At 34.7% G+C, this 27,127-nt stretch overlaps 1 protein-coding gene across 3 annotated transcripts in view; it reads left to right on the plus strand.

Annotated features, from left to right (window-relative positions):
- Positions 1–27,127, plus strand: part of Dbp80 (putative ATP-dependent RNA helicase Dbp80) — a 51,689-nt gene that overhangs the window by 24,226 nt on the left and 336 nt on the right. For all 3 annotated transcript variants that reach the window (XM_073979037.1, XM_073979038.1, XM_073979036.1), the window contains 8 exons: positions 22,243–22,374; positions 22,425–22,620; positions 22,693–22,807; positions 22,933–23,110; positions 23,167–23,268; positions 23,332–23,467; positions 26,766–26,928; positions 27,006–27,119. In XM_073979037.1, coding sequence (XP_073835138.1) covers positions 22,243–22,374; positions 22,425–22,620; positions 22,693–22,807; positions 22,933–23,110; positions 23,167–23,268; positions 23,332–23,467; positions 26,766–26,928; positions 27,006–27,119 — 1,136 coding nt within the window. The remainder of the gene's footprint in view (positions 1–22,242; positions 22,375–22,424; positions 22,621–22,692; positions 22,808–22,932; positions 23,111–23,166; positions 23,269–23,331; positions 23,468–26,765; positions 26,929–27,005; positions 27,120–27,127) is intronic.

The following is a 27,127-nucleotide window of genomic DNA, read 5'->3' on the forward strand; positions in this document are numbered from 1 at the left end:
GTTTGTACGAGTACCTGAAGTTCAGTTCGTCTGAGTACAATCCAGCACCCGTGCCGTCTTCCATCATAGACCCGTCAGTGAAGATGGATACGCTATCGGGTATTGGTCTGCACTGAACCCATGCGTCCCTATTGGGAATTAAGACGTCAGGTATATTGAAGTCAAGAGACGGTGAGATATAGTCAGTCTCTTACCCTCTGTCACCAATCTCTACCTGAATAATAAGCCGCCGCAGAACAGATGCATGGCCAGCCATTGAGCAACGCCACATGTCAAGTTCCCTAAGCCTCAAAGCACACCTGGAGGCCTGAAGCTGAGCCAAAATGTCCAAAGGTTGAACATTTAAAACAGCATTCAGCGCCATTTGAGGAGTGCTTTTTATAGCTCCAGTAATGAGAATTGACGCGGCACGTTGCACACTGGTTACCCAGCAAAATGTTCGATGCCAAAGATGACATTCAATCATGGGTGCAAGTGATCTAGCATGTCATCTTTTTAGCATCTTCATCGATGAATTTTATATGAGCGTGGACCCTAAAAGATGACGTTCTTTTCTGGATCCTAAGCATGTCATTTTAACCAATGCGTTGACATGTCATTTCCACCAATGCTTTGGCATGTCATTTCCACTAATGATTTGACATGTCATTTTCACCAATGCTTTGGCATGTCATTTTCATCAACCCCTTGGCATGAAATTTTCATGTCTTGTTTGGAAAATGGAAATGCTGTATTGAAATATGGTTTTCATGAAAAACAAAACTCTTTATTAATTCAAACGAATTCATGAAATAGCTACAATTAATTTATCAGTTTAGTTTTTCAAAAGTTTACATCCAAAATTGCAATGTAATCACCACCGCTGCAACGCCAAAGGTTACTTCCTCCGTTCTCCGCAACTGATATTCTTTCATCTTACAAAAGGTTTTTTCAATTATCTTCCCATCACCAGTTCAGATTTCAACATGGACTCCAAATGCACTCCTTTAAGTATTTTTATTTCGTAAATTACTTTTATTTTATAATTTTGTTATTTTATAACATTTTAGTAATTTATACTCTTTTGTTTAGTGACGGAAATATGTAGGGATCTACAACCCGGCTTGCTTTAGGGATCTCTAAGAACAAAATGTAACGAACGGGGAGGAGAGACTTTTTATGGAAAATACCATTTATGCTTAATTAATTTATTTTTAATTGTTTCTTTCCAAAAGTAGTTTCTTCTTTATTTTCAGATTCTTGTTCCTTTTCGTTTCGGACTTTTTTTTTCAAATTCCAAGAAGCGAGATTTGATTGATTTCATTCTATGTCAGATTTAGAACAGACAAGGGATCTTTTAAAATAGCAATGTGTGCAGTCCGATTCTATTTTTAGCTCGATGGTTGGGACTTCATATAATACCAATTGTTTAGAAATTTTAGTTGTTTGATATGCAGGAAATGTAAGACAACATCACGACGACAGTCCTAACAACTTTGGTCTGTTCCAGAAACTGCAAGAATCTACTTATTTTTACTACGATAACAATTTTTCCTTTATGTTTTCCGAAAAAATAGTAAAAATTAGTAGATTGTGTTGCAGTACTGGAACATACCAAAATGAAAATAAACAGGTGTGTAAATAAAAACACAAACATCATCTCTATTGGATCGATGGAATGGGTACAAATGCTGATGAAAAGATCGGATCTTTCACGACTTCCTTTGCATTGGTTCAAATCCTAATGAAAAGATCGGATCTTTCACGACTTCCTTTGAACTAATGCAAAAGATGACATGAAATCACTTCATCGCAAAGAACCCCTTCCGTCAAATTTTGCTGGGTAGCTTTGAAAGATTTGTTTTTATACTGAGTGCCACCACACAAGACAACCATAGGTTAGAATGGGGCAAACCACAGTATTATACAACCAGTGTATAATGTGTGGTTTTAAGCCCCAGCTCCTTCCTATGGTGTTCCTACAGGAATATAGTGCAATTAACCCTCTTTTAGCTCTCTCCTCGGTGTTCCTTTTCCATAGGAGCCTATGGTCCAGTACCACTCCAAGGTACTTAGCTTCAGTGGAGAGGTTTAGTTGCACCCCATCCAGAGTTGGTGGAACAAACTCAGCAGTATTCCTCTTTCTGGTGAATAGTACCAACTCTGTCTTCGCCGGATTCACACCAAGTCCATTTTGGTGGGCCCAGCGTGAGAGCTTTACTAAGGCACCTTGCATAAGGTCGGACAGCGTTGATAGAAATTTCCCGCTGATTAGAATAACTACATCATCAGCGTAGGCGACTACTTTGGTTTTTAACCTGTCAAATTCTAAAAGTATCCCGTTCAGTACCAGAAGCCACAACAGGGGTGATAAGACTCCTCCCTGCGGTGTGCCCCTGGTGACCGACATCTTAATAGAACTCTCTCCTAAATTTGAATTGATAATTCTACTCTCGAGCATTCTATCTATCCAATTGATTAGAATTGAGGGGACACCTAGTGATTCTAGAGCAGAGTGGATAGACTCAAGTTTCACGTTGTTAAACGCACCTTCTATGTCCAAGAAAGCAGCTAAAGTGAAGCTAGAGTCATCCATGCTCTTCTCTATATAACCCACGACCTCGTGTAACGCTGTGTCTGTCGATTTCCCTTTTACGTAGGCATGTTGTGAATTGCTTACAAGGTCATTATTTATATAAGATCTAATTTCCAAATCTAGTAGCCTTTCCAAAGTTTTAAGTAGAAAGGAGGAAAGACTTATCGGCCAAAGTCCTTTGGTAAGGTGTGACTAGGTTTCCCAGCTTTGGGAATGTAGATCACCGTCACCTCTTTCCATATCGCCGGTATGTGCGACAGCAGAATGCAAGCCCTAAAAATCTTCCTTAATATAGATATCAACACTCGAGGCGCGTTATGAAGCATCGCAGGGATGATACCGTCAGGTCCAGGGGATTTATAGGGTTGAAAAGTACTGATCGCCCATGAGATTCTGGGATTACTTATTGCACCATCAACAAGATCACACTCTGCTGTGTTGAAGCTTCTGCTCGCATCTTCACTAGGTCGACACGTGCTGGCATCTTGACAGCCAGGAAAGTGTGTACTTGCCAACAGGTTTAGACTCTCAAGAGCTGAGTTAGTCCAGGTGCCCTCGTTTCGCTTAATGCTTCCAATGGTTTTCGGGTCCTTTGAGATCACCTTGCGAAAGAAAAGTGTTACAACTGCTAAATTAAAGCCCCAAAAAGTCTGCGTTCACTTTGTACGTCGCAAGAATACCGTTAGTTTTTTTTTGAATTTTTTGAAGTTTTCTCCCATTTGTAATCAATATTGTCACAACTGGTCATTCTGTGAGGTCGCTTGCATACTTAACTTAAAAAAGTAAGTTATTTCAAGAATGGAAAACAAGGGCAAAGAAATTGGCATCGATAAAAGGAAAATTCTAGATAAATTATGGAAAAAGCTATCGAAATATTGGCGAAACTGTAGGTAGAACATATTAGTCCATACATAGAGTGATAATTAACTATAAACAAACCAGAATTTTTACGTCAAAACCCAGATCTGGGCATTATATAGGAGCCAAAACCTTACAGTCTCAGCAGTATGCTTTGAAACGTTATGTTGTTGCAACCAAAATTTCGTAGTTCTTCTGCATTTTGGTTCTAATTGCGCTTCATGATGTTTAGGTAACCCTACTTGTCCATTGTCGATTCAATAAATACAAGTTGGCCCACTCCAGAAGCTGCTACACACCCCAAACCAAAACAGCACCCTCGCCAGTTTTTACACTGTAAAACAAGATTTTGTTTTTTCAAGCGCTGTTCGAGCTTTCTCCAAACAGTTTAAAGTCCTTTCATTGCAAACATATAGAACATGCTTTCGGCCGAAAATATGACTTGATTCCGGAATACTTGGAGGCTTGTTTATGTATTCATTAGCAAATTCAATATGCTTCTGCATGTTCACTAGTGATATGTACGGCTTTCGCCGTGCGACTATACCATGATATCCAGCTTTATGCAGTATTTTTCTGGCGGTTTGTGCACAAATACTTTTTTTGGATGCCATTTTCACATTTTCAACAATTTTTGAAGTAATTATCGGACTGTTTGTTTTAACTATATTAGTTATGTTACGCTCCTCCCGTTCTGATAATATTTTTGACCGTCCAAAACTGAGTTTTGACCGTCCAGATCTGGGCATTGACTTCAAAATTCCGAATTTTTATAGTTAATTATCACTCTATGTATAGACTAATATGTTCTACCTACAGTTTCGCCAATATTTCGATAGCTTTTCCCATTATTTATCTAGAATTTTCCTTTTATCGATGCCAATTTCTTTGTCCTTGTTTTCCATTCTTGAAATATTTTACTTTTTTAAGTTAAGTGTGTAAACGACCTCACAGAATGACCAGTTGTGACAATATTGATTAAAAATGGGAGAAAACTGCAAAAAAATTCAAAAAAATTAACGGTATTATTGCAACATACAAAGTGAACGCAGACTTTTTGGGGCTCTAATTTAGCAGTTGTAACACTTTTTTACCGTTATCTTCGTAATAATAATATATTTTCAGGAATTTTTCTTTTTATTCTGGTAGTAAAGAGTGCCAATAACATATTTATGAAAGAAAAACTGATCTCATTTACCTATTTATTAAAGTTTTAGCATCGTTTTTGAAAAGTAGTAAGGTGAACGCAGACTTTCTGGGCTATGTGTACGTAACAAAAACATGAAATCAACCGAAAATATATATGGGTAGCTATATTCCTATATGAACCGATCTCGATATAATTTTTCAAATTTATTTTTAGTCCAAATCCCTTCTCACTTTCCAAATTTCATTTAAACTGAACATACATAGCGTGTTTTGTGCATAAAATAAAGAAAATAATTTGTCCCATTTATTTCTAGAACGAATTCCGCCACGCTTTCCAAATTTCAGTGAAATTGGACATATATAGTGTGTCCAAATCTGAACCGGTCTCAATATAATTTGTCACATTTATTTCTGGAACAAATTCCGTCAGACATCTCAAATTTCAGCGACGTTGGACGCATATAGCGTGTTTGATGCATCAAATACAGAAAATCGGCCGAAAATATATGTAGGAGCAATATCCAAATCTGAACCGATTTCGATATAATTTGACACATTTATGTCTAGACTAAATCCCGTTTCGCATTCCAAATTTCAGCGAAATTGGACACATATAGCGAGTTTGGTGTATAAAATACAGGAAATCGGCCGAAAATATATACAGGAGCTATATCCAAATCTGAACCGATTTCGATATAATTTGGCATATTTATTTCTAGACCAAGTTCGGTAACACATTCTAAATTTCAGCGAATTTGGACATATATAGCGTGTTTGGTGCATCAAATGCGGAAAATCGGCCGAAAATATATATGGGAGCTATATCCAAATCTGAACCGATTTCAAAATAAATCGGCACATATATTTCTAGGCCAATATCCATCACACATTCTAAATTTCAGCGAAATTGGACATATATAGCGTGCTTGGTGCATAAAATAAGGAAATCGGCCGAAAATATATGTAGATGGGAGCTATATCCAAAGCTGAACCAAACTCGATATAATTTGGCACATTTATTTCTAAAACAAATTCCGCCACACATTCCAAATTTCATTGAAATTGGACATAAATAGCATGTTTGGTACATAAAATAAGGAAATCGGCCGAAAATATATGTATGTGGGAGCTATATCTAAATCTGAACCGATTTCGATATAATTTGGCACATTTATTTCTAGACTAAGTTCTGTAACACATTCCAAATTTCAGTGAATTTGGACATATATAGTGTGTTTTGTGCATCAAATACATGATATCGGCAGAATATACAGTTGCGTTCAAAATAATAGGAGCGCCCATACAAAAAAAAGAAAATTGTCAAAAAATATGGTTAAATGTACTCATTTTGGTTTATTTTGAATTTGTTTGACATTGTTGACATCCCAACAGTTAATTCATCAACAGAAATGTGGCAATCTGTTTTAAATTATTTACTGTTTACACCAACATTATAAATCGTGTTTAAAGTTTTTGTTCAAAAAAATAGGAGCGTGGAAGAAAAAGGACGAGAAAAATAGTTTTAGTTGAGTTTAGGATCAAAATTGTCAATATTTTAGTTAACAGTAGTAAATCCAATAGATTTTACGAGATTTGATTGCTGTTTGAAAACAAAAGTCCTTTGGAGGTAGCCAAAAAACCGGCGATAGTCCTTGCAGAAATTTTTTTCATAAATTGAGCACTTATTGGGCAACCCAATGGATTTTGTAGACAAAAGCTTTAACGATTAGATTTGTTTGATGCTATGGATGTTATCCCTAACAATATATAATGATTGGTATCCCATAAATTTGTGTATTTTGATCCTTGAGCCATGTTTAAGGCAGTTTACATTAGCCCTTAAGGTAAGGATCGGCCAAATAAGCGTATCTATAAGGAATTTGTTCCCCAACCAAATAATATTTGGAAGTCCTTAGGATGCTAACCTTGTGTATGCAATCAATTTCAATTATATTCAAAAAATGTTTAAAACGTGAACGGTTGAAATGTACTTTGAACCATTTAGTGATAGGCAGGCTGGGATTGCACTGTGGTTGGTATACGCCGTAATATATTTTTCAATATAAACTTACGTTTTTCACTCAAAAATACTTCATTTAGGTTAGTTTCATTAGAAAACTATTTATTATACGATGCAAAACCTAATAAAAATAATCTTAGGCCAACTTCAAAAGTTTGTCTTTAAAGTTTCCTTCTCATCAATGCGTTTTGAGAAATGTCTCATATGTGCCAATCATCCAATTATTCAAAACTGAACCATATAATGAATTCTGCGTGCAGTTAAGATGCTAAGGACCTCAAAACATCACTTGAGCGAGACATTAATGCCTTATAGATACGCTTTTTTTAACCGATCCTTACGTAAAGAATTAATGGAAACTGGCTTTAACTTGATTCCGGAATACTTGGAGGCTTGTTTATGTATTCATTAGCAAATTCAATATGCTTCTGCATGTTCACTAGTGATATGTACGGCTTTCGCCGTGCGACTATACCATGATATCCAGCTTTATGCAGTATTTTTCTGGCGGTTTGTGCACAAATACTTTTTTTGGATGCCATTTTCACATTTTCAACAATTTTTGAAGTAATTATCGGACTGTTTGTTTTAACTATATTAGTTATGTTACGCTCCTCCCGTTCTGATAATATTTTTGACCGTCCAAAACTGAGTTTTGACCGTCCAGATCTGGGCATTGACTTCAAAATTCCGAATTTTTATAGTTAATTATCACTCTATGTATAGACTAATATGTTCTACCTACAGTTTCGCCAATATTTCGATAGCTTTTCCCATTATTTATCTAGAATTTTCCTTTTATCGATGCCAATTTCTTTGTCCTTGTTTTCCATTCTTGAAATATTTTACTTTTTTAAGTTAAGTGTGTAAACGACCTCACAGAATGACCAGTTGTGACAATATTGATTAAAAATGGGAGAAAACTGCAAAAAAATTCAAAAAAATTAACGGTATTATTGCAACATACAAAGTGAACGCAGACTTTTTGGGGCTCTAATTTAGCAGTTGTAACACTTTTTTACCGTTATCTTCGTAATAATAATATATTTTCAGGAATTTTTCTTTTTATTCTGGTAGTAAAGAGTGCCAATAACATATTTATGAAAGAAAAACTGATCTCATTTACCTATTTATTAAAGTTTTAGCATCGTTTTTGAAAAGTAGTAAGGTGAACGCAGACTTTCTGGGCTATGTGTACGTAACAAAAACATGAAATCAACCGAAAATATATATGGGTAGCTATATTCCTATATGAACCGATCTCGATATAATTTTTCAAATTTATTTTTAGTCCAAATCCCTTCTCACTTTCCAAATTTCATTTAAACTGAACATACATAGCGTGTTTTGTGCATAAAATAAAGAAAATAATTTGTCCCATTTATTTCTAGAACGAATTCCGCCACGCTTTCCAAATTTCAGTGAAATTGGACATATATAGTGTGTCCAAATCTGAACCGGTCTCAATATAATTTGTCACATTTATTTCTGGAACAAATTCCGTCAGACATCTCAAATTTCAGCGACGTTGGACGCATATAGCGTGTTTGATGCATCAAATACAGAAAATCGGCCGAAAATATATGTAGGAGCAATATCCAAATCTGAACCGATTTCGATATAATTTGACACATTTATGTCTAGACTAAATCCCGTTTCGCATTCCAAATTTCAGCGAAATTGGACACATATAGCGAGTTTGGTGTATAAAATACAGGAAATCGGCCGAAAATATATACAGGAGCTATATCCAAATCTGAACCGATTTCGATATAATTTGGCATATTTATTTCTAGACCAAGTTCGGTAACACATTCTAAATTTCAGCGAATTTGGACATATATAGCGTGTTTGGTGCATCAAATGCGGAAAATCGGCCGAAAATATATATGGGAGCTATATCCAAATCTGAACCGATTTCAAAATAAATCGGCACATATATTTCTAGGCCAATATCCATCACACATTCTAAATTTCAGCGAAATTGGACATATATAGCGTGCTTGGTGCATAAAATAAGGAAATCGGCCGAAAATATATGTAGATGGGAGCTATATCCAAAGCTGAACCAAACTCGATATAATTTGGCACATTTATTTCTAAAACAAATTCCGCCACACATTCCAAATTTCATTGAAATTGGACATAAATAGCATGTTTGGTACATAAAATAAGGAAATCGGCCGAAAATATATGTATGTGGGAGCTATATCCAAATCTGAACCGATTTCGATATAATTTGGCACATTTATTTCTAGACTAAGTTCTGTAACACATTCCAAATTTCAGTGAATTTGGACATATATAGTGTGTTTTGTGCATCAAATACATGATATCGGCAGAATATACAGTTGCGTTCAAAATAATAGGAGCGCCCATACAAAAAAAAGAAAATTGTCAAAAAATATGGTTAAATGTACTCATTTTGGTTTATTTTGAATTTGTTTGACATTGTTGACATCCCAACAGTTAATTCATCAACAGAAATGTGGCAATCTGTTTTAAATTATTTACTGTTTACACCAACATTATAAATCGTGTTTAAAGTTTTTGTTCAAAAAAATAGGAGCGTGGAAGAAAAAGGACGAGAAAAATAGTTTTAGTTGAGTTTAGGATCAAAATTGTCAATATTTTAGTTAACAGTAGTAAATCCAATAGATTTTACGAGATTTGATTGCTGTTTGAAAACAAAAGTCCTTTGGAGGTAGCCAAAAAACCGGCGATAGTCCTTGCAGAAATTTTTTTCATAAATTGAGCACTTATTGGGCAACCCAATGGATTTTGTAGACAAAAGCTTTAACGATTAGATTTGTTTGATGCTATGGATGTTATCCCTAACAATATATAATGATTGGTATCCCATAAATTTGTGTATTTTGATCCTTGAGCCATGTTTAAGGCAGTTTACATTAGCCCTTAAGGTAAGGATCGGCCAAATAAGCGTATCTATAAGGAATTTGTTCCCCAACCAAATAATATTTGGAAGTCCTTAGGATGCTAACCTTGTGTATGCAATCAATTTCAATTATATTCAAAAAATGTTTAAAACGTGAACGGTTGAAATGTACTTTGAACCATTTAGTGATAGGCAGGCTGGGATTGCACTGTGGTTGGTATACGCCGTAATATATTTTTCAATATAAACTTACGTTTTTCACTCAAAAATACTTCATTTAGGTTAGTTTCATTAGAAAACTATTTATTATACGATGCAAAACCTAATAAAAATAATCTTAGGCCAACTTCAAAAGTTTGTCTTTAAAGTTTCCTTCTCATCAATGCGTTTTGAGAAATGTCTCATATGTGCCAATCATCCAATTATTCAAAACTGAACCATATAATGAATTCTGCGTGCAGTTAAGATGCTAAGGACCTCAAAACATCACTTGAGCGAGACATTAATGCCTTATAGATACGCTTTTTTTAACCGATCCTTACGTAAAGAATTAATGGAAACTGGCTTTAACTTGGCTCAAGGATCAAAATACACGAATTTCCGGGATTACCGATCATTATATATTGTTCGAAATAACAGCCAGAGCATCAAAAAACTCTAATCACTAAAGTTCTGTCTACAAAATCCATTGAGTTATTCAATAAGTGCTCAATTTATGGAAAAAATCGCTGCAGGGACAATCACCTGTTTTAGGCTACCTCCAAAGGACTTTTGTTTTCAAACTGCCATCAAATCTCATAAAATCTATTGGATTCACTACTGTCAACTAAAAAATAGACAATTTTGATCTTAAACTCAGCTAAAAATATTTTTATTGTCCGTTTTCTTCCGCACTCCTATTTTTTTGAACAACAAATTTGAAGGCGATTTATAATGTTGGTGTAAACAGTAAATAATTTAAAACAGATTGCCACATTTCTGCTGATCAATTAACTGTTGGGATGTCAACAATGTTAAACAAATTCAAAATAAACTTATTTTGAACACAGCTGTATATATAGGAGCTATATCCAAATCTGAACCGATTTCAAAATAAATTGGCACATATATTTCTAGGCCAATATCCATCACACATTCTAAATTTCAGCGAAATTGGACATATATAGCGTGCTTGGTGCATAAAATAAGGAAATCGGCCGAAAATATATATAGATGGGAGCTATATCCAAAGCTGAACCAAACTCGATATAATTTGGCACATTTATTTCTAAAACAAATTCCGCCACACATTCCAAATTTCATTGAAATTGGACATAAATAGCATGTTTGGTACATAAAATAAGGAAATCGGCCGAAAATATATGTATGTGGGAGCTATATCCAAATCTGAACCGATTTGAATATAATGTAGTAAATTTATTTCTACATCAAATTCCGTCACACATACAAAATTTGGAGATTGTATCTGTAATAGTTCTAAAGATATTTGCATACAAAATCTAAATTTTTTGGAGGTACCTCCGGTTTTGATGCTATATCTCCAGATCAACGCTAAATTTCAAAAAATGACATAGCCTATTTTCATTCCAGGCCATGTAGCAATGTACCCTCAACATTTCAGTAGGATCTGTTCAGCGGTTTTCGAGTCTATAAGGCACAAACAAACAAACAGACAAACAAATTTCAATTTTATATATATAGATAGATTCGGTATTGTAAATAGTCATCGCTACATTTCTAACTTCGGTATTTGTATGTGTATAGCCACATTATTCATACGAAATGGCTATAATTGGTACTTAGTCTCCCTTGGGGGTATTAAACATTTCTGCAGAGAATTATTGGCATATGTCCACTTTCTAATACAGCTACCATATGACTGTACCTCCCGAGTTTTAATATTTTGGAGTTTTTAGAGTCATTATTCCACAGAAATGGCTACAATTTGGTGTTTAGTCTCCATTATGGGAATAAAACATTACCGGTAGAAGTTGTTATGTAGCCTCTATTGAACGATACCTTCCGGTTCTTTGTATTTTCAAGGTTTTAGCGGCATTATTTAACATTATTTGGTATGTAGTCTCCTTTGGAGGAATCAAATATTTTAGCAGAGAATTGTCGGTAAAATCCAAGTTTCCATATAGCCGCCATAAAAAGGTACCTACCGATTTTTGTGGATTTTTTTCAACCGAAATGTCTGAAACCTGATTTCAATATTTTTTACGCTGGTGGGTAACGTCGTTTTTACTTGTTGTTAACAAAGTGCTGTTTCATTGAGCAAGTTATTATGTTACACTTTTAAATATGAAACATAAAAACTGATTTCAAGATGCTAGTTGAATTTATCTAGACTCTGCTGTATTTTAAGCCCTAAAGTTAATGTTGACGGCGTGTTTGCTGCCCCTCTATTAAATTAGTAAATCTAATCAGAAAGAATAAAGTTTTCAAAAATTGGACGCAATCGCGATATTCTGATTCAAAAAATCCATTATTGACAAACCCATTATTACTATTGTTCAAAAAACCCATTATTACTATTGTTTTTACTAATACGTCTAATAATCTCTGAGTTTCGCGATTTGTTAAAACCTGTTATGGGAGAGGTCCCCCATCCCCTCCATTTTCTGTATTCTACCACCTTATGAACCAGCACACACGGAAGTCTAATTTAGAACATCATGTCAGTCTTAAAGAATTTATATACATTTAGATAGATCATTGCATAGTTTACCCGTCGTTTTAGTGACAATTTCACATTTTTAGACGTTCCAGTTATTTAACCATCTTTGAAATTACGTTTTGTCTGATTTCTCAATCAATTTTTTGGAATTTCGATCACGCAGCATTTTACATTATCGAGGTTGTACTGTATTACAAAATGTGGGCTTGATCGCGCTTTCCCACTTATTGAAGCCAGTGTTTACAGCGTTAAGGATATTATCTATAATAATACATTTTTGAAAAATTGGGCTCACCACGACATTCCACTTTCGAGATGACCATTCAGGATCGAGGTAGTATTTACCATAGTATTGCAGTAATTTTTAAACAATACCTTCAAAAATATCCTTAATTTCACGTTTTCTTAAAAAGTTTTGTGGTGGAGGTACCCTGGTCACTCCACTGACCAGTATAAAAAATAGCTAAAAACCTATTCTCAGACCTAAAAACTCCACATACAAAATTTCATCGAATTCGGTCCAGCCGTTTCGGAGGAGTTTAATTTCGAACATCATGGCAGACTCGAAGAATTTTATATATATATATATATAGATAGATAATAAATTTGAGGTGTCAATAAAAGTATTGCCCGGGAAAGCAGCACTATAAAACTAATCATTTTTGCAAATTTCTGTAGTCATAATGCATTTTTATGACTTTCGCGGCTAATAATGTGCTAACAGTATTGAATGTGATAAATTTCATTAATAAAAAAAGCTGTAATGAAGGTGACGAATCGGCTATAGACAAGTATGCAAAGAATGAATATTTAAAACAATATGTATTGTCGGAAAATGGGCCAATGTAAAACAATCTGATTTTCGCTTTTAAAACGTCAGAATCCTCTGGAAAGTATAGGGAAAAAAATAGACCATCAGTGCAGTATTTTGAAACGACCTACAACAAGACACTATTTCCTCTCTCGATAGTATTGGAATGACAGTTTTACAAAATGAAGATATTTTCCTCTCTACTATCATAATAAATCCCAAAAAGTGTGCCAAACCCAATAAAACTCATCAAATATACAGAAATGCTCAAATTTCAATTGAACATCACAGTAATGTCTTTGACCAATCACTTACAGTTCGAGTAGCAAGATAATGGAATAGGCTTCCGAACCTCCTAAAAACTTTGCAATATCATCAAAAACTTAAAAAAACTCATTACTCATTTTTCCCTGGATTTACTTTAACTCGTCTTATATAGATATCACTGGAAGTATCTAACAACTTATATGCAGTGTGCGTTGGTAAAGTTTTAAATTCTAAATTTAGTCAACGATATACATATATAAAAGAGCAGTGAGCTGAGGTATTCACTGACTGACTGGCTGATTCATCAGCGCCCAGACGAAACTGCTGAAGCTAGAAAGTTGAAATTTTGGGTGTAGGTTGCTGTTGGTGTGTAGGGGTGAAAAAAGGCTGGGTTTTTGGAAATTCCACCTAGAAGTACTAGAAGAGTACTAAAAGGTACTAAATATGGTACCCTTTGTATTAGGCAAACGGTAAGAGCTAGAATTCTGAAATTTGGAATGAGGGTAACTGATGGAGAGCTAGAAAGATGTACCAAAGTGTTTTTGGAAATTCGAACTATAAGTGTACGAAAAGTACTAAATGGTACTAAATTTAGTACAATTTGGGTTTGGGTGAACGAATAGAGTTGGAATCTTGAAATTTGGAATGAAGGTCACTGATGGAGAGTAACAAAGAAAGTTTTTTGGAAATTCGAATTAAAAGTGTACGAAAAGTACTAAATGGTACTAAATATAGTACAATTTGGATATGGTTTAACGAATAGGGCCGGAATCCTGAAATTCGGAATGGGGGTCACTGATGTCCTAATGGTAGTGAGTTTAGTATGATTTGGATTTGAAGAGCTGGAATCCTGAAATTTGGAATTAAGATTGCTGTTGGAATATAGAATTGAGATATGTAGGTATCTTTGGAATATCGTACTATTGTGCACGAAGCAGTACTAAATGGTACGAAATTCGCTACAATTTGTATTTACGTGAACCAATTACTGTTGGAGTGTAGGATTGATGTAGTTTTGGAAATTCATACTTATAGAAAATTGCTAAATGGAACTAGTTTTTGGAAAATCGTGTAAGAAAACTGCTAAATGGTACAAAATTTGGCACCTTTTGGTATTTGCTATATGGTAGAACTGGAATTTTGAAATTCGGTATTAGATTAGCAATTTGTGTAGGGAGGAGGTTTTGCAAATTCGTTCTTATTTATACAAAAAGTACTAAATAGTACCATAATTGGTTTCAGGGGAACAGACAAAGCTGGAAAAGTGAATTGGGGTTAGGATATATGTTGAATATAAGGAAGTAATTTTTGAAACGTTTACTTATATGTACGAAAAGTTGGGTAGCATGTTGTTACCAAAACCATTTTGGTATTGTGTAAACAGCTAAGGGACTAAATTTGGTGTTAGGTGTAGGAACAATTTGGAAATACGCTATTTGTAGAAAAAATACCAAAAAATGGAAAAGTATTTGTTATGAAGATCACTCTAAAATTTGAGATAAAATTCTGAGTTTAAAATATTGTACTGAATATTGTTCCATTGATTTTATGTTAACTCCAAGGCGTTTCTAAATAATGTACTGAAATTAACCCTCCAAACATTTTCTATCGCTTGCTTGACGCAAAAGTCACTGAAAACGGATTGTTGTGTCTACTGCGACAGTCGCATTTGTTTCCGAAAAGACAAAAATGACTAAAGAAACTGTTCCACTTATGCGGTCCAAACTCTATTTTCGCTTCCGTCACTGTTGTATGTTTCTTATGCGATTCAGTTGCGAGTGTCGGAAGCGGGGCACTTTGAATGTGCATTAGGTACCCATGCAGGTACCGTTTACGAAACTTTCAGTAGTGACGGAACCGACAGTATTTGCAAAAGGCTATTTAGTTTTTCTTATTGTTTATTCAAACATATTTTTATTCATTTGAATTTAATGTTACTGCGGTATAAAAGATGCTTTTTATTATAAAATTGATCAAAAAAGAAACAACTTTTATAATACAATGCACCTTTTATAACCGCATTAACACTGAATTCAAATGAATAATACGTTTGATTTAATTTTTTATAAAAGTTGTAAATATACAATAAAGAAACTAAACAGCTTTATTTTCATTTAAATTTTTGTATCAAGTTTGTACCGATTGCTAACAGAACGTCGCAAGAACTGAAGAAATCGCGTCAATTAACTCATGATTTATTGTACTTATTTGTCTTCATTACAATTCGCTTAACTGTTTGCAAGATAAATTGTTTTTGTAATGCTGCCACTATTGTTTTGAAAACATTACTCTCTATAATAGAGAGTAGTATCAATACTCCAGACTTTAAGCATTTGTTTTTGTACAACATAAAGTGCCGCTTTTTATAATAATGTAAGTCGCGCAGTTGTGACCACAAACGGATAAAAAGCGATAACAACGTATTTGTACTTGTAAATAGACAACATTCGCATTTTTAACTGAATGCAGGCACTTTACGGAGACGCATTTACTGAGGGAAGATATATTTAACTTCCAAATGTTTGGAGGGTAAGTAGTCAAACGTGAAGTATCTTTTCAATAAATGTTTTTTGTTCTGACCGCATTGGTATGTTAATTTAAAAACGTGGTCCAATGCGACAATTTTGTTAACTAGAAGGTATTTAGCCCCTGATAATTAAAAAGCTTAGATTGAAATGCCTCAAAAAATTTGCCGTTATATACGGTTGACATACCCGTGCACATTAAGTAAAATTTTTTGTAAAAAAGTTTTTCTAACCTTTCATGCACAAATTCCGAATTTCGGTTGGAAAATGCGCAGAAGATCTTCAAGATACTCTAAATCTTCTCCTTTAATAAATGTTGATTGAAGTGGACATTTTTTAAATTACAATTTTATATCCTCTGAGTATTCTAGGTCCAAATTTAAAGAAAATTGGACAATATAGATTTGTTCTTCTTTTAAAAAAAAACTAAGTCGAGAGGTACCGTTATATGGGGATATGTGAATCTGTATGGCAATTTTGAATGCCGAAAATTTAACGGACCTATTCGGGTTTTGGGCGAAACCGCTAAAGAACCTTGAATCGTGAATGTGCGTTATTGTTGTTATGAGGGGTGAGATAAAGTTTAAAAAAAAAACATTGTTCCACAACATCCCATACGGAAGAAGGGATAATTCTCTCATATCAATGAGTGCACCCCGATTCATATTTAGCTCAATGATATGGGACCTACAGTTTATCGCCGAGTCCGAACGGCGTGTCTTAAGACACCACTTTTGGAGAAGTTTTTCAAGGCTGAAATACTCAGGAAATGTTGCCAACATTACTGAGGGGTATTTTGCCACCGTTGAAAAATATTTGATGTTGCCTGGCCGGGGAATCAAACCCCCGACCTTCTGCATGCAAGGCGGGCGTGCATACCATTGCACCACGGTGGCACCCAAAAGAAGAAAGTTTAGTGTTTAGATGTTTAGTGTTTAGAAATTCGTACTGGAAGGGAATGCTGTGTTAGTGAAGGGGTAAAACCAGGAGTCAAGTCTAAAATTTGCAATATGATTCGCTGTTGGTCTATGTCTGTGATATGAGGTCGTAGTTTTGGAAATTCGAAATAAAAAATATGGAAGCTGTGTAGGGATGCGACACGGCAGATTTTTTTTGAAATCCTGACCACAGGGTACAGTACTAAAAGGAATTAAATCGAAAAAAATTGGTAAAAAAATAGGTCTTAGTACAACAGAATCTCCAGTGTTCACCATATTAAATATTGTTTTTTTCCATCATGTTATGCTTTGTTTAAAAGATTTAATACATTTCTCATCATGATCTTGTCCTTGGTTCTGTAAAGGTAGATTTATTATAACGTTATGTTTTTATTGAATAAAGAGACTACAAGCGTATTCGTTTTTGGAGAATTCTTTGATTATTTGTCTAGTGTCAGTTTTGATGCTTTTCTTTAAACGTCAGGTGTCAATGATTTTATTGACCCTCTTATATCAAATATATTTACATTTGTTCCCGTTATAAAGAAAAATGTCTCTTATGCTAATGATAATTTGACTTAAATCAAAATATATTTTATATAATAATATATAATATATAGATACAACGTCCTACACCTGAAAATGGGGATATATTCCGTTCTTATTGGAACAGAGCAAAGTGTGTTTTTCAAACGAGAGTAGAAAGTTTTTTGGGGACTTTTAAAGGTATAAATTCATCCCAGATTTGGAGAAAGTTAAGGACTGGTGGCTTTGTTGGTGATGACCCGGCGTCTATTGATAATATTATAATAAATGTTGATGAACTTAATGATAATTTTGTTCAGCCTGGATCTGTTCCTTTTTCTGATGTAGTTGATTTGTCTGGTTATCAGGGTTGACATCCCAGCAAAATGTTCGATGCCAAAGATGCTATTCAAGAATGGGTGCAAGTGAAATGGAATGTCATTTTTTCAGCATCTTCACTCATTCTTTTTACAAGAGCGTGACCCCCAAAAGATGCAATTCATTTTCAGATCGTAAGCATGTCATCTTTACTAACTCGATGGAATGGCATCTTCAACAATTCTTTGGCATGGCATCTATACCAATCCTTTGGGATGCCATCTTAACCAATTCCCAAGAATAGCATTTTCACTAATCTTTGGCATGTCATTTTCACCAACCCTTTGGCATGTAATTTTCACGTCTTGTTCGGAAAATGAAAAATGCTGTATTGAAAAATGATTTTCATTTTTTTTTATTAATTGAAAGGAATTAATGAAATAACTATAATTTATTTATCATCATAAAGTTTACATCTATAATTGCAGTTTGTTCTCGTTGTTGTAACAGTAGTTAATATGTTTGTATTCTCATTTTTCTGCTTATCTGACTCTGGGTCTATCAGTCGTAAGAATGTGGCTATTTCGCTGTTTATATGGTTTGTAACCACAAAGCTGCAAACTTAAGTTTCTTAGCAGGATCGGTAGGGCAATTGAAAAGGAGCAGTGTGTCGTGGGGGCCTGTGCTGTATGCTGGGCAGATGTTTTCCACGGTGTCATCAGTACATGTCCTATAGGAATTTTGACGGCTGCACCATCCCGAGCGTATTGACCCAAAACTACTCTGGTTTGTCCTGACAGCTGGCGCTTCTCAGCTGCGATAGATGGTGTATGTTCTCCAAGGACCTCATTCATACGATAACTGTTTACTGCATCTGCGACTGCATTCGTATGAATGCTACTTAAACCTGGTTGAAAGGCTTGTTGATCTAGAGGTTCTCTCTTGTAACGTTAGACTTCTCTTTCTAGATTATGAGCACGGCTTGCTCTGAGTGAGTCCTCTGCTAATATGGATGGTTGTTGTGCTGCTTACGGATCCTATGCTATTGATCGGCAACTGGAAAGTTATTTCTGATGCTGGAAGAACTATAGCCACAAGGGTCCTTGCTACGGGCGACAAAAGCGAAATCGGTTTGTAAGATTCACCTTTGCTGGCATCCTTTTCGGGCTTCAGTAGCTGGCCTATTTTCCAGACTTCGGGAACGATGTGTTTGGCAAGCGACAGGTTGTAAATTTAAGTGAGAAACTTGACTTCCGGCCGTCCCAGCTGTTGCAGTCTAAACACCGCCGCCGCACGCAACATAGTTTACTTCCTCCGCAACAGGTTTTGATTCATCTTACAAAAGGATTTTACTTCCCATCAGTGCAGTGCATATTTCGACATTGACTCCAACTGCAGATTACTATTTCGTGAATTTTATTTTACAATGTTTTGGAAATGTTTGTTGTTTTGTAGGGATATACAAATCGACTTGTTGAGCAGGGTTCTCTAAAGCAGGCAAGGAAACTTTTATAATTGGTCTGTTCCTTTACTTTTAAAAATGGTAAAAGTGGTGAACTGCTCTCATATAAATTGTATGCTTTTAAAAGTAAGGAAACACTTTGCGGGTAAAAACTGGTAACCTCAGGCACGTAAAGGAACACGACTAATACCAAAGAGTGCAGTCCGACTCTACTTTTAGCTCAATGATTGGGACTTCCTAGCATAATAAATCTTACATTGCTTTAAACGTACATATTTAGATAAATAAAAGAATATATACATGTGTAAAAATAAAAACACAAAATTCATTTCTATTGGATCGATGGAATGGGTTCAAATGCTAAGGAAAAGATCGGATCTATCACGACTTCCTTTGAATTGGTTCAAATGCTGATGAAACGATCGGATCTTTCACGACTTCCTTCGAATGGGTTCAAATGCTGATGAAAAGATCGGATCTTTCACGACTTCATTTGAACCAATGCAAAAGATCCAATGAAATCATGGCATCTCATGGAACCACTTCCATAACATTTTGCTGCGTACATGTGTAAAAATAAAAACATAAAATTCATCTCTATTGGATCGATGGAATATGTTCAAATGCTGAGGAAAAGATCGGATCTATCACGACTTCCTTTGAATTGGTTCAAATGCTGATGAAACGATCGCATCTTTCACGACTTCCTTCGAATGGGTTCAAATGCTGATGAAAAGATCGGATCTTTCACGACTTCATTTGAACCAATGCAAAAGATCCAGTGAAATCATGGCATCTCATGGAACCACTTCCATAAAATTTTGCTGGGATTCTTCTTTTTCTGCACTATATTAATTCAGAGTCCACGGGTATTGATGGCATACCGATTAAATTTTAGAAAAATATCTATCCATATGGTTCTAATTTCTTTTATCATTTCTTCAATTCTATATTCACTACATCTGTTTTTCCTAGTGCTTGTAAAACTGCACGAGTAGTACCAATACCTAAGCAAAAGAGTACACACTCAATTGACAATATGCGCCCTATTAGTATAGGTTAGGTTAGGTTCTACATTAATAACACGGCATGTAAGCTTGTTTTCTCTTACCTATCTCTTCGTTTTCAGTTTGTAGATTTTAATGGGTGAGTTTCAAGTGTTCTTGGGCCCCTTAATTTTTATTATGTATATTAATGATATAGTTAAAGCCCTTGCAGCTGCGGTAAGTTCGCCATTTATATAGCATTTCCAAATTAAATGAAACCTTTATTTTTATTAAAAGAAAAAAGCCAGAATATTTTGAAAGGAGAAAGAATTAAAAAGTTGTATGGGGTTTCAACGATTTTTTACTTACATTCTAATCTTAAGTAATGACATAAAAGTGTACCTTCCTGCATGTTTTGCTTCCTTGAACTTGAACAATTCATAATTTTTGGGCATCAATTAAGTTTATAGTGAAATAATCATAAAGAGAGAATAATCCTAGAGAGAGGCTTACAAAATTGCTAATAACACTCGTGACACAAAATGGAGGTGAAAATCTGGGGCAGAGATAATTCCTTTTGGAATTGAAAGCCCTTGGTGAGTATATTAGGAATCCCGAGGGACAGATTAGCCGTGAGTCGAACTTCGGAGTTGTGGCCTGATTAAGTTTCTGCTGAAGTACATGGTCTTCTGAAATTAACGTTATATTTTTGTTAACTGTTGTATTAGCTTATTTATGAGACGACTTGTCTTCACTCAAATCGAATGAGGATTATTTTCGGCCTTCTAACTCCCTTCCTTCAATGTCCTTTTCGTCCCTTATTTTAAGAAGCGCTATAAAAGTACCACATGCAGCAAATCGTGAACCACTTCATTATGTAATACAATTAGCCCCTGTTATTATTAGTAATTTATTAACCGGTAATTCTCTCTTTAGCATTATTTCGCTATAACCTTAATTGATGCCCAAAACATATGAAATGTTTAAGTTCAAGGATTCAAAACATTCAGGAAGGTACACTTTTATGTCATTACTTAAGATTAGAATGTAAGTAAAAAATCGTTGAAACCCCATACAACTTTTTAATTCTTTCTCTTTTCAAAATATTCTGGCTTTTTTCTGGTTTCATTCAATTTGGAAAAGGTTTCATTTAATTTGGAAATGCTATATAATTAATATTATTGAGGTATGCTGTGCGTCTCGATTACAGCGAAAATTCAAAGAAGAAAAAACATTCTTAAGGCTTCAAAATGTCTGCATCAGCATCTGAAGTATATTCTGAAACTTCTTATTTGAGCATTAACCTCCACTTTGTGTTCTAAAGCCACTAATTGGAATCTATATATATAAAAATGGTGTAAAAAATGTATAGTAATTCATAAAATGAGAACGGCTAGGCCGATTTCTGTAAAATTTTTTGTCAGTTATTCGTATTTTCGAGGAGAAGGTCTTTACGGAAGAAAATTTTGGAAAATCTCTCTGGGAAAAGTCGGAAAATTTGAAAAATCGAAAATTGAGTTTTTGTATGAAATTTTATTCCTTAAAAGCGAGACGAAGTTCGCCGGGTCCGCTAGTTTAATATAAAAAACGTTTTACATTTTTCATTTCATTTATTTCACATGTAATTGTAGGCATCAGGCTCATTTCCGATTTTTGCATTAATACTACCATAGCTTCCGTTTAAATTATTATTCAGGGCAATCATGAATAAAAATTCCGCGAGGAATTTATTCCCTTTCCCCACTTTTACAATTTCTTATTTCCATATTTATGTCCAAAAATTGATAATTTTTGTCGATTTTTCTAGAATGTTCCATAATTAAGAGATTCTAGTAGTTTTCAGCGATTTGAAATATTGATTTAAAAAAATTAACTTTTTAAAATTATTTTCTCTGCGGAAAATTCCGAGGGAAATATTAATGATTGCTCTGATTATAAAAAATTCATCGATGAATCGGGCTAAAACATTTTATTTCACTGAAATGCGTACAAAAGTTACAGCCTAGCACAACTGTTCCCGTGCTGCAATGCTCCAAATCTCAGTTTCAACATAAGTTAAATTAACTAATTCACTTATTCATCAATTTCTTTATTTGATTACATACCAATAATTATTGACATTGAAGAAGGCAGGCAGATCTTTTTTGTTGTCCGTTCTATATGTAATAGTTAGTTTAGTATAAATTACAACTTAACAACCATTAAAACTAAATAAATTTCTCTTTTGAACAGTCCAGCCGAGACAAGTCTTCTTTTGAAAATCATTCGCAAAGGTTTGGTTGAATCGAAATTGGATTTAGAAGTACAACGCCAGGATCCTTCGTCCCCATTATATTCTGTGAAAACTTTCGAGAAATTACATTTGTAAGTTATGGAAATATTTTTTATTTTGTTGAACGTCATTGTTCTTTTAGAAAACCTGAGATATTAAAAGGCATATACGCAATGGGGTTTAACGCACCATCGAAAATACAGGAAAATGCATTACCAATATTGTTGGCGGATCCACCACAAAATATGATAGCACAAAGTCAATCTGGTACTGGAAAGACCGCGGCATTTGTTCTTGCAATGCTAAGTCGCGTTGACACTAAGTTAGAATATCCTCAGGTGAGTATGTAATTATGTGTGTATTAATTTAATAATGTATTTTAAACTGTTAATATGTCTCAATAATTATAGGTACTTTGTTTATCTCCTACGTATGAGCTTGCAATTCAGACCGGTGAAGCTGCTGCCCGTATGGCACAGTTTTGTCCAGATATTAAATTGAAATTTGCTGTACGTGGGGAAGAAGGTATGTGTTCTATTGGTAGCAATAGAAAAAAGGCAAACTTCAAAAACTTATCAGAACTGTGTAAAAATGACCATTGTCATGCAAACCATGTTCATATCTTGAAAACTTAATAAAAAATTTTTCAGTTGCCCCTGGTACAAAACTTACTGATCACATAATAATTGGTACGCCTGGAAAGGTTTTAGATTGGGCATTGAAGTACAGATTTATAGATTTAAAAAAAATACGCGTTTTTGTTTTGGACGAAGCTGATGTAATGATCGCCACACAAGGTCACCATGATCAGTGTATTCGAATTCATAAGTATGGAACTTTTATAATTGCATTTTCCAACTGTTAATGCATATTCTTTTTTTTAGACAACTCTCGCCCAAATGTCAAATGTTATTCTTTTCTGCAACATATGATAAAGAAGTCATGGAGTTTGCTGAACACATTGTCCCCGAGGCAAATATTATAAGGTTTAAATTTACACAATATTTATGCATACGCTTATTAAATAACTATTTAATGTTAATTTTCAGATTAAGAAGGGAGCAGGAATCTCTAGATAACATAAAACAGTACTATGTGAAATGTAATTCAGAGGAAGAAAAATATCAAGCCATACAAAATATTTATGGAAGCATAACAATTGGACAAGCTATAATATTTTGTCATGTAAGTAAGGATTAATTAATTAATAAATTATTATAATTATATATTTAATTTGGTTTACATATGCGACTACGAGGGTTTTTAGATGTTTCGGTTGAATTCGCATTTAAAGGAATTCATCTGTCACACTTATTCTTGAGCTCGAGTCGTCATAAAATCGGGGAAGGGTTCTTTGTTTCAATACAAAGAACTAAGAGAACTGATGAGTCCAAGTGGCGTTGGATGAAACTAGTCTTCTCTGCCACCCCCTAAAGTAATCAATTTTAACTATATCCCACTTTAAACTTGTTGTTTTTAAATTTGAACAACAAATATGAGATTAAGCTTAACTTATATACAAATAGTATTATAATATATTTATATTAATAATCACCCTTATTACGGATAGCGTAGTCGTAGGCGTTCAAGTGTCGTAGGCGTAGTCGTAGTTTACATTTTTTATATGATGAAAAATTATATACTACGAACATTTTTTATTTTATAGCATCTTACGAACTGAAGAAGACTCAACAATTGATTGTCTGCTAGTTGTAGGTTGTGGTGTGGGTGGTTCTTCACTAGTTTGATGATGACCTTGTTCTGAGGGTTGAGTAGGATCGGCAACAGGAATACCATCGCATCCAGTATAAGAATGTGATACTGTATTATCATCACGATCAGTTGCAACGTCGTTATTTTGATTTTGAGTTGTTTGAGGTAGATGGTTCATATCAAAAATATCTAACGGCGTGAGACTTCATGGCTTTGAAATGTGGAAATGATGTTAGTTCAACTTCATAGTTGACACTTCCCACTCGTTTCTTCACAACGGCAGGTGCCCAGAAAAACTTATTGTGGGTTATCATGAATGAAATTTCCCCGTGAGTTTTGTTTTTCCGCCGTTGCAACTTAAGGGAAAAGGTGAAAAAATTCACGGGGAATTGCCGTTCATGATAACCCCTATAATGTTTGAAAACCTTGGCGAAGACCTCAGTACCAATATCAAACGATCTATTTTTGGCATTGAATCGTCGGTTGTATTGGGCTTCCATCTTCTCATTGCGTTGGTTAGGAACTTCTTTTGGTTTGAGAAGCAAGTCCAAATAGGTTCTCACTTTCCTCCCCAAAAATAATTCAGAAGGTGATTTACCTTCACAGGCGTTGATGTTGTCTGTTGCACTGTAATACAGCAAAAATTCACGAATACCATTGACGCAGTTTTGCTGTTTCTTCAAGGCTCGCTTGAACGTGTCTACAAAACGTTCCACCTGTCCGTTTGATTGTGGGTGGAATGGGGCGGTACGGATCCCAGCAAAATTTGACGGAAGGGGTTCTTTGCGATGACGTGATTTCATGTCATCTTTTGCATTGGTTCAAAGGAAGTCGTGAAAGATCCGATCTTTTCATTAGGATTTGAACCAATGCCAAGGAAGTCGTGAAAGATCCGATCTTTTCATCAGCATTTGTACCCATTCCATCGATCCAATAGAGATGATGTTTGTGTTTTTATTTACACACCTGTTTATTTTCATTTTGGTATGTTCCAGTACTGCAAAAATCTACTAATTTTTACTATTTTTTCCGATAACATAAAGGAAAAATTGTTTTCGTAGTAAAAATAAGTAGATTCTTGCAGTTTCTGGAACAGACCAAAGTTGTTAGAACTGTCGTCGTGATGTTGTCTTACATTTCCTGCATATCAAACAACTAAAACTTCTAAACAATTGGTATTATATGAAGTCCCAACCATCGAGCTAAAAATAGAATCGGATTGCACACATTGCTATTTTAAAAGTTCCCTTGTCTGTTCTAAATCTGACATAGAATGAAATCAATCAAAACTCGCTTCTTGGAATTTGAAAAAAAGTCCGAAACGAAAAGGAACAAGAATCTCAAAATAAAGAAGAAACTACTTCTGGAAAGAAACAATTAAAAATAAATTAATTAAGCATAAATGGTATTTTCCATAAAAAGTCTCTCCTCCCCGTTCGTTACATTTTGTTCTTAGAGATCCCTAAAGCAAGCCGGGTTGTAGATCCCTACATATTTCCGTCACTAAACAAAAGAGTATAAAATGTTGTTATAAAATAACAAAATTATAAAATAAAAGTAATTTACGAAATAAAAATACTTAAAGGAGTGCATTTGGAGTCCATGTTGAAATCTGAACTGATGATGGGAAGATAATTGAAAAAACCTTTTGTAAGATGAAAGAATATCAGCGGAGAACGGAGGAAGTAATCTTTTGCGTTGCAGCGGTGGTGATTACATTGCAATTTTGGATGTAAACTTTTGAAAAACTAAACTGATAAATTAATTGTAGTTATTTCATGAATTCGTTTGAATTAATAAAGAGTTTTGTTTTTCATGAAAACCATATTTCAATACAGCATTTCCATTTTCCAAACAATATGAAAATTTCATGCCAAGGGGTTGGTGAAAATGACATGCCAAAGCATTGGTTAAAATGACATGTCAAAGCATGGGTGAAAATGACGTGTCAAAGCATTGGTGAAAATGACATGTCAAATCATTGGTGGAAATGACATGCCAAAGCATTGGTGGAAATGACATGTCAACGCATTGGTTAAAATGACATGCTTAGGATCCAGAAAAGAACGTCATCTTTTGGGGTCCACGCTCATATAAAATTCATCGATGAAGATGCTAAAAAGATGACATGCTAGATCACTTGCACCCATGATTGAATGTCATCTTTGGCATCGAACATTTTGCTGGGTACTTATATCGTTCTTAATTATGTGGCCAGGTCGATTTATGACTATTTTAATAAATCGTGGTTTCTTTCGTTGATTTGGCTTTATTTAAAAGTGCTGTACTTTATTTACAAATTTTGTTCCATATAAATATTCAAATTTTTGGAACGTAGCAAGTCAAATACTTTTTAATACGATGTCGTTCTTAATTATATGGCCGCCACTGTAGGTGTAAAGTGTGTTGCAGAACAGCTTTAGGTGTGTTGTATACACGTGAGGTGCAGAGGTGAATGCCAGAACATGCCTGATAGTTGTACAAATGTAAATTCCAATTAGTAGTATTTGGCATAGGATACGCAACGGTAGTCGCACGATAGTTTGCGAAATATATGAACGCATTTTTAGTCGGAAGTGAGTGACGACTTTCCTTTCGTACGGGTTTTCGTGCGACATACATAAACAGGGGGTACATTTTTGGGTATTGTATTCTCGCAAGTAAATCAGTAAATGTCGCTGGATAATAAAGCGGCAACCACGTTCTATGACAATAACATAAATAACATAACATAAATAATTTTATTTAATAACATAAATTTTATTTTTAGACCCGAAAAACAGCTGGTTGGTTAGCTGGTAAATTATCATCAGATGGACACTCTGTTGCTGTGCTTTCGGGCGAACTTACTGTTGAACAACGATTGGCTGTTCTCGATCGTTTTAGAATTGGACTGGAAAAAGTATTAATAACTACAAATGTTTTATCACGAGGTTAGTGAATAATAATTATGTAGCTCCCTTGAAAACGATTTTATATTCAAATGATTTTTTTTAATATCCATAAAAAGGCATTGACGTGGAACAGGTTACAATTGTAGTAAATTTCGACTTACCAATGGATGCAAAGGGTCGAGCCGACTGTGAAACTTATCTACATCGCATTGGCAGGACTGGAAGATTTGGTTTGTAC

This window comes from Musca autumnalis, unplaced genomic scaffold (genome assembly GCF_047663935.1).
Source record: "Musca autumnalis isolate F117 unplaced genomic scaffold, ASM4766393v1 scaffold_3, whole genome shotgun sequence".
Classification (NCBI taxonomy): Eukaryota; Metazoa; Arthropoda; class Insecta; order Diptera; family Muscidae; genus Musca; species Musca autumnalis.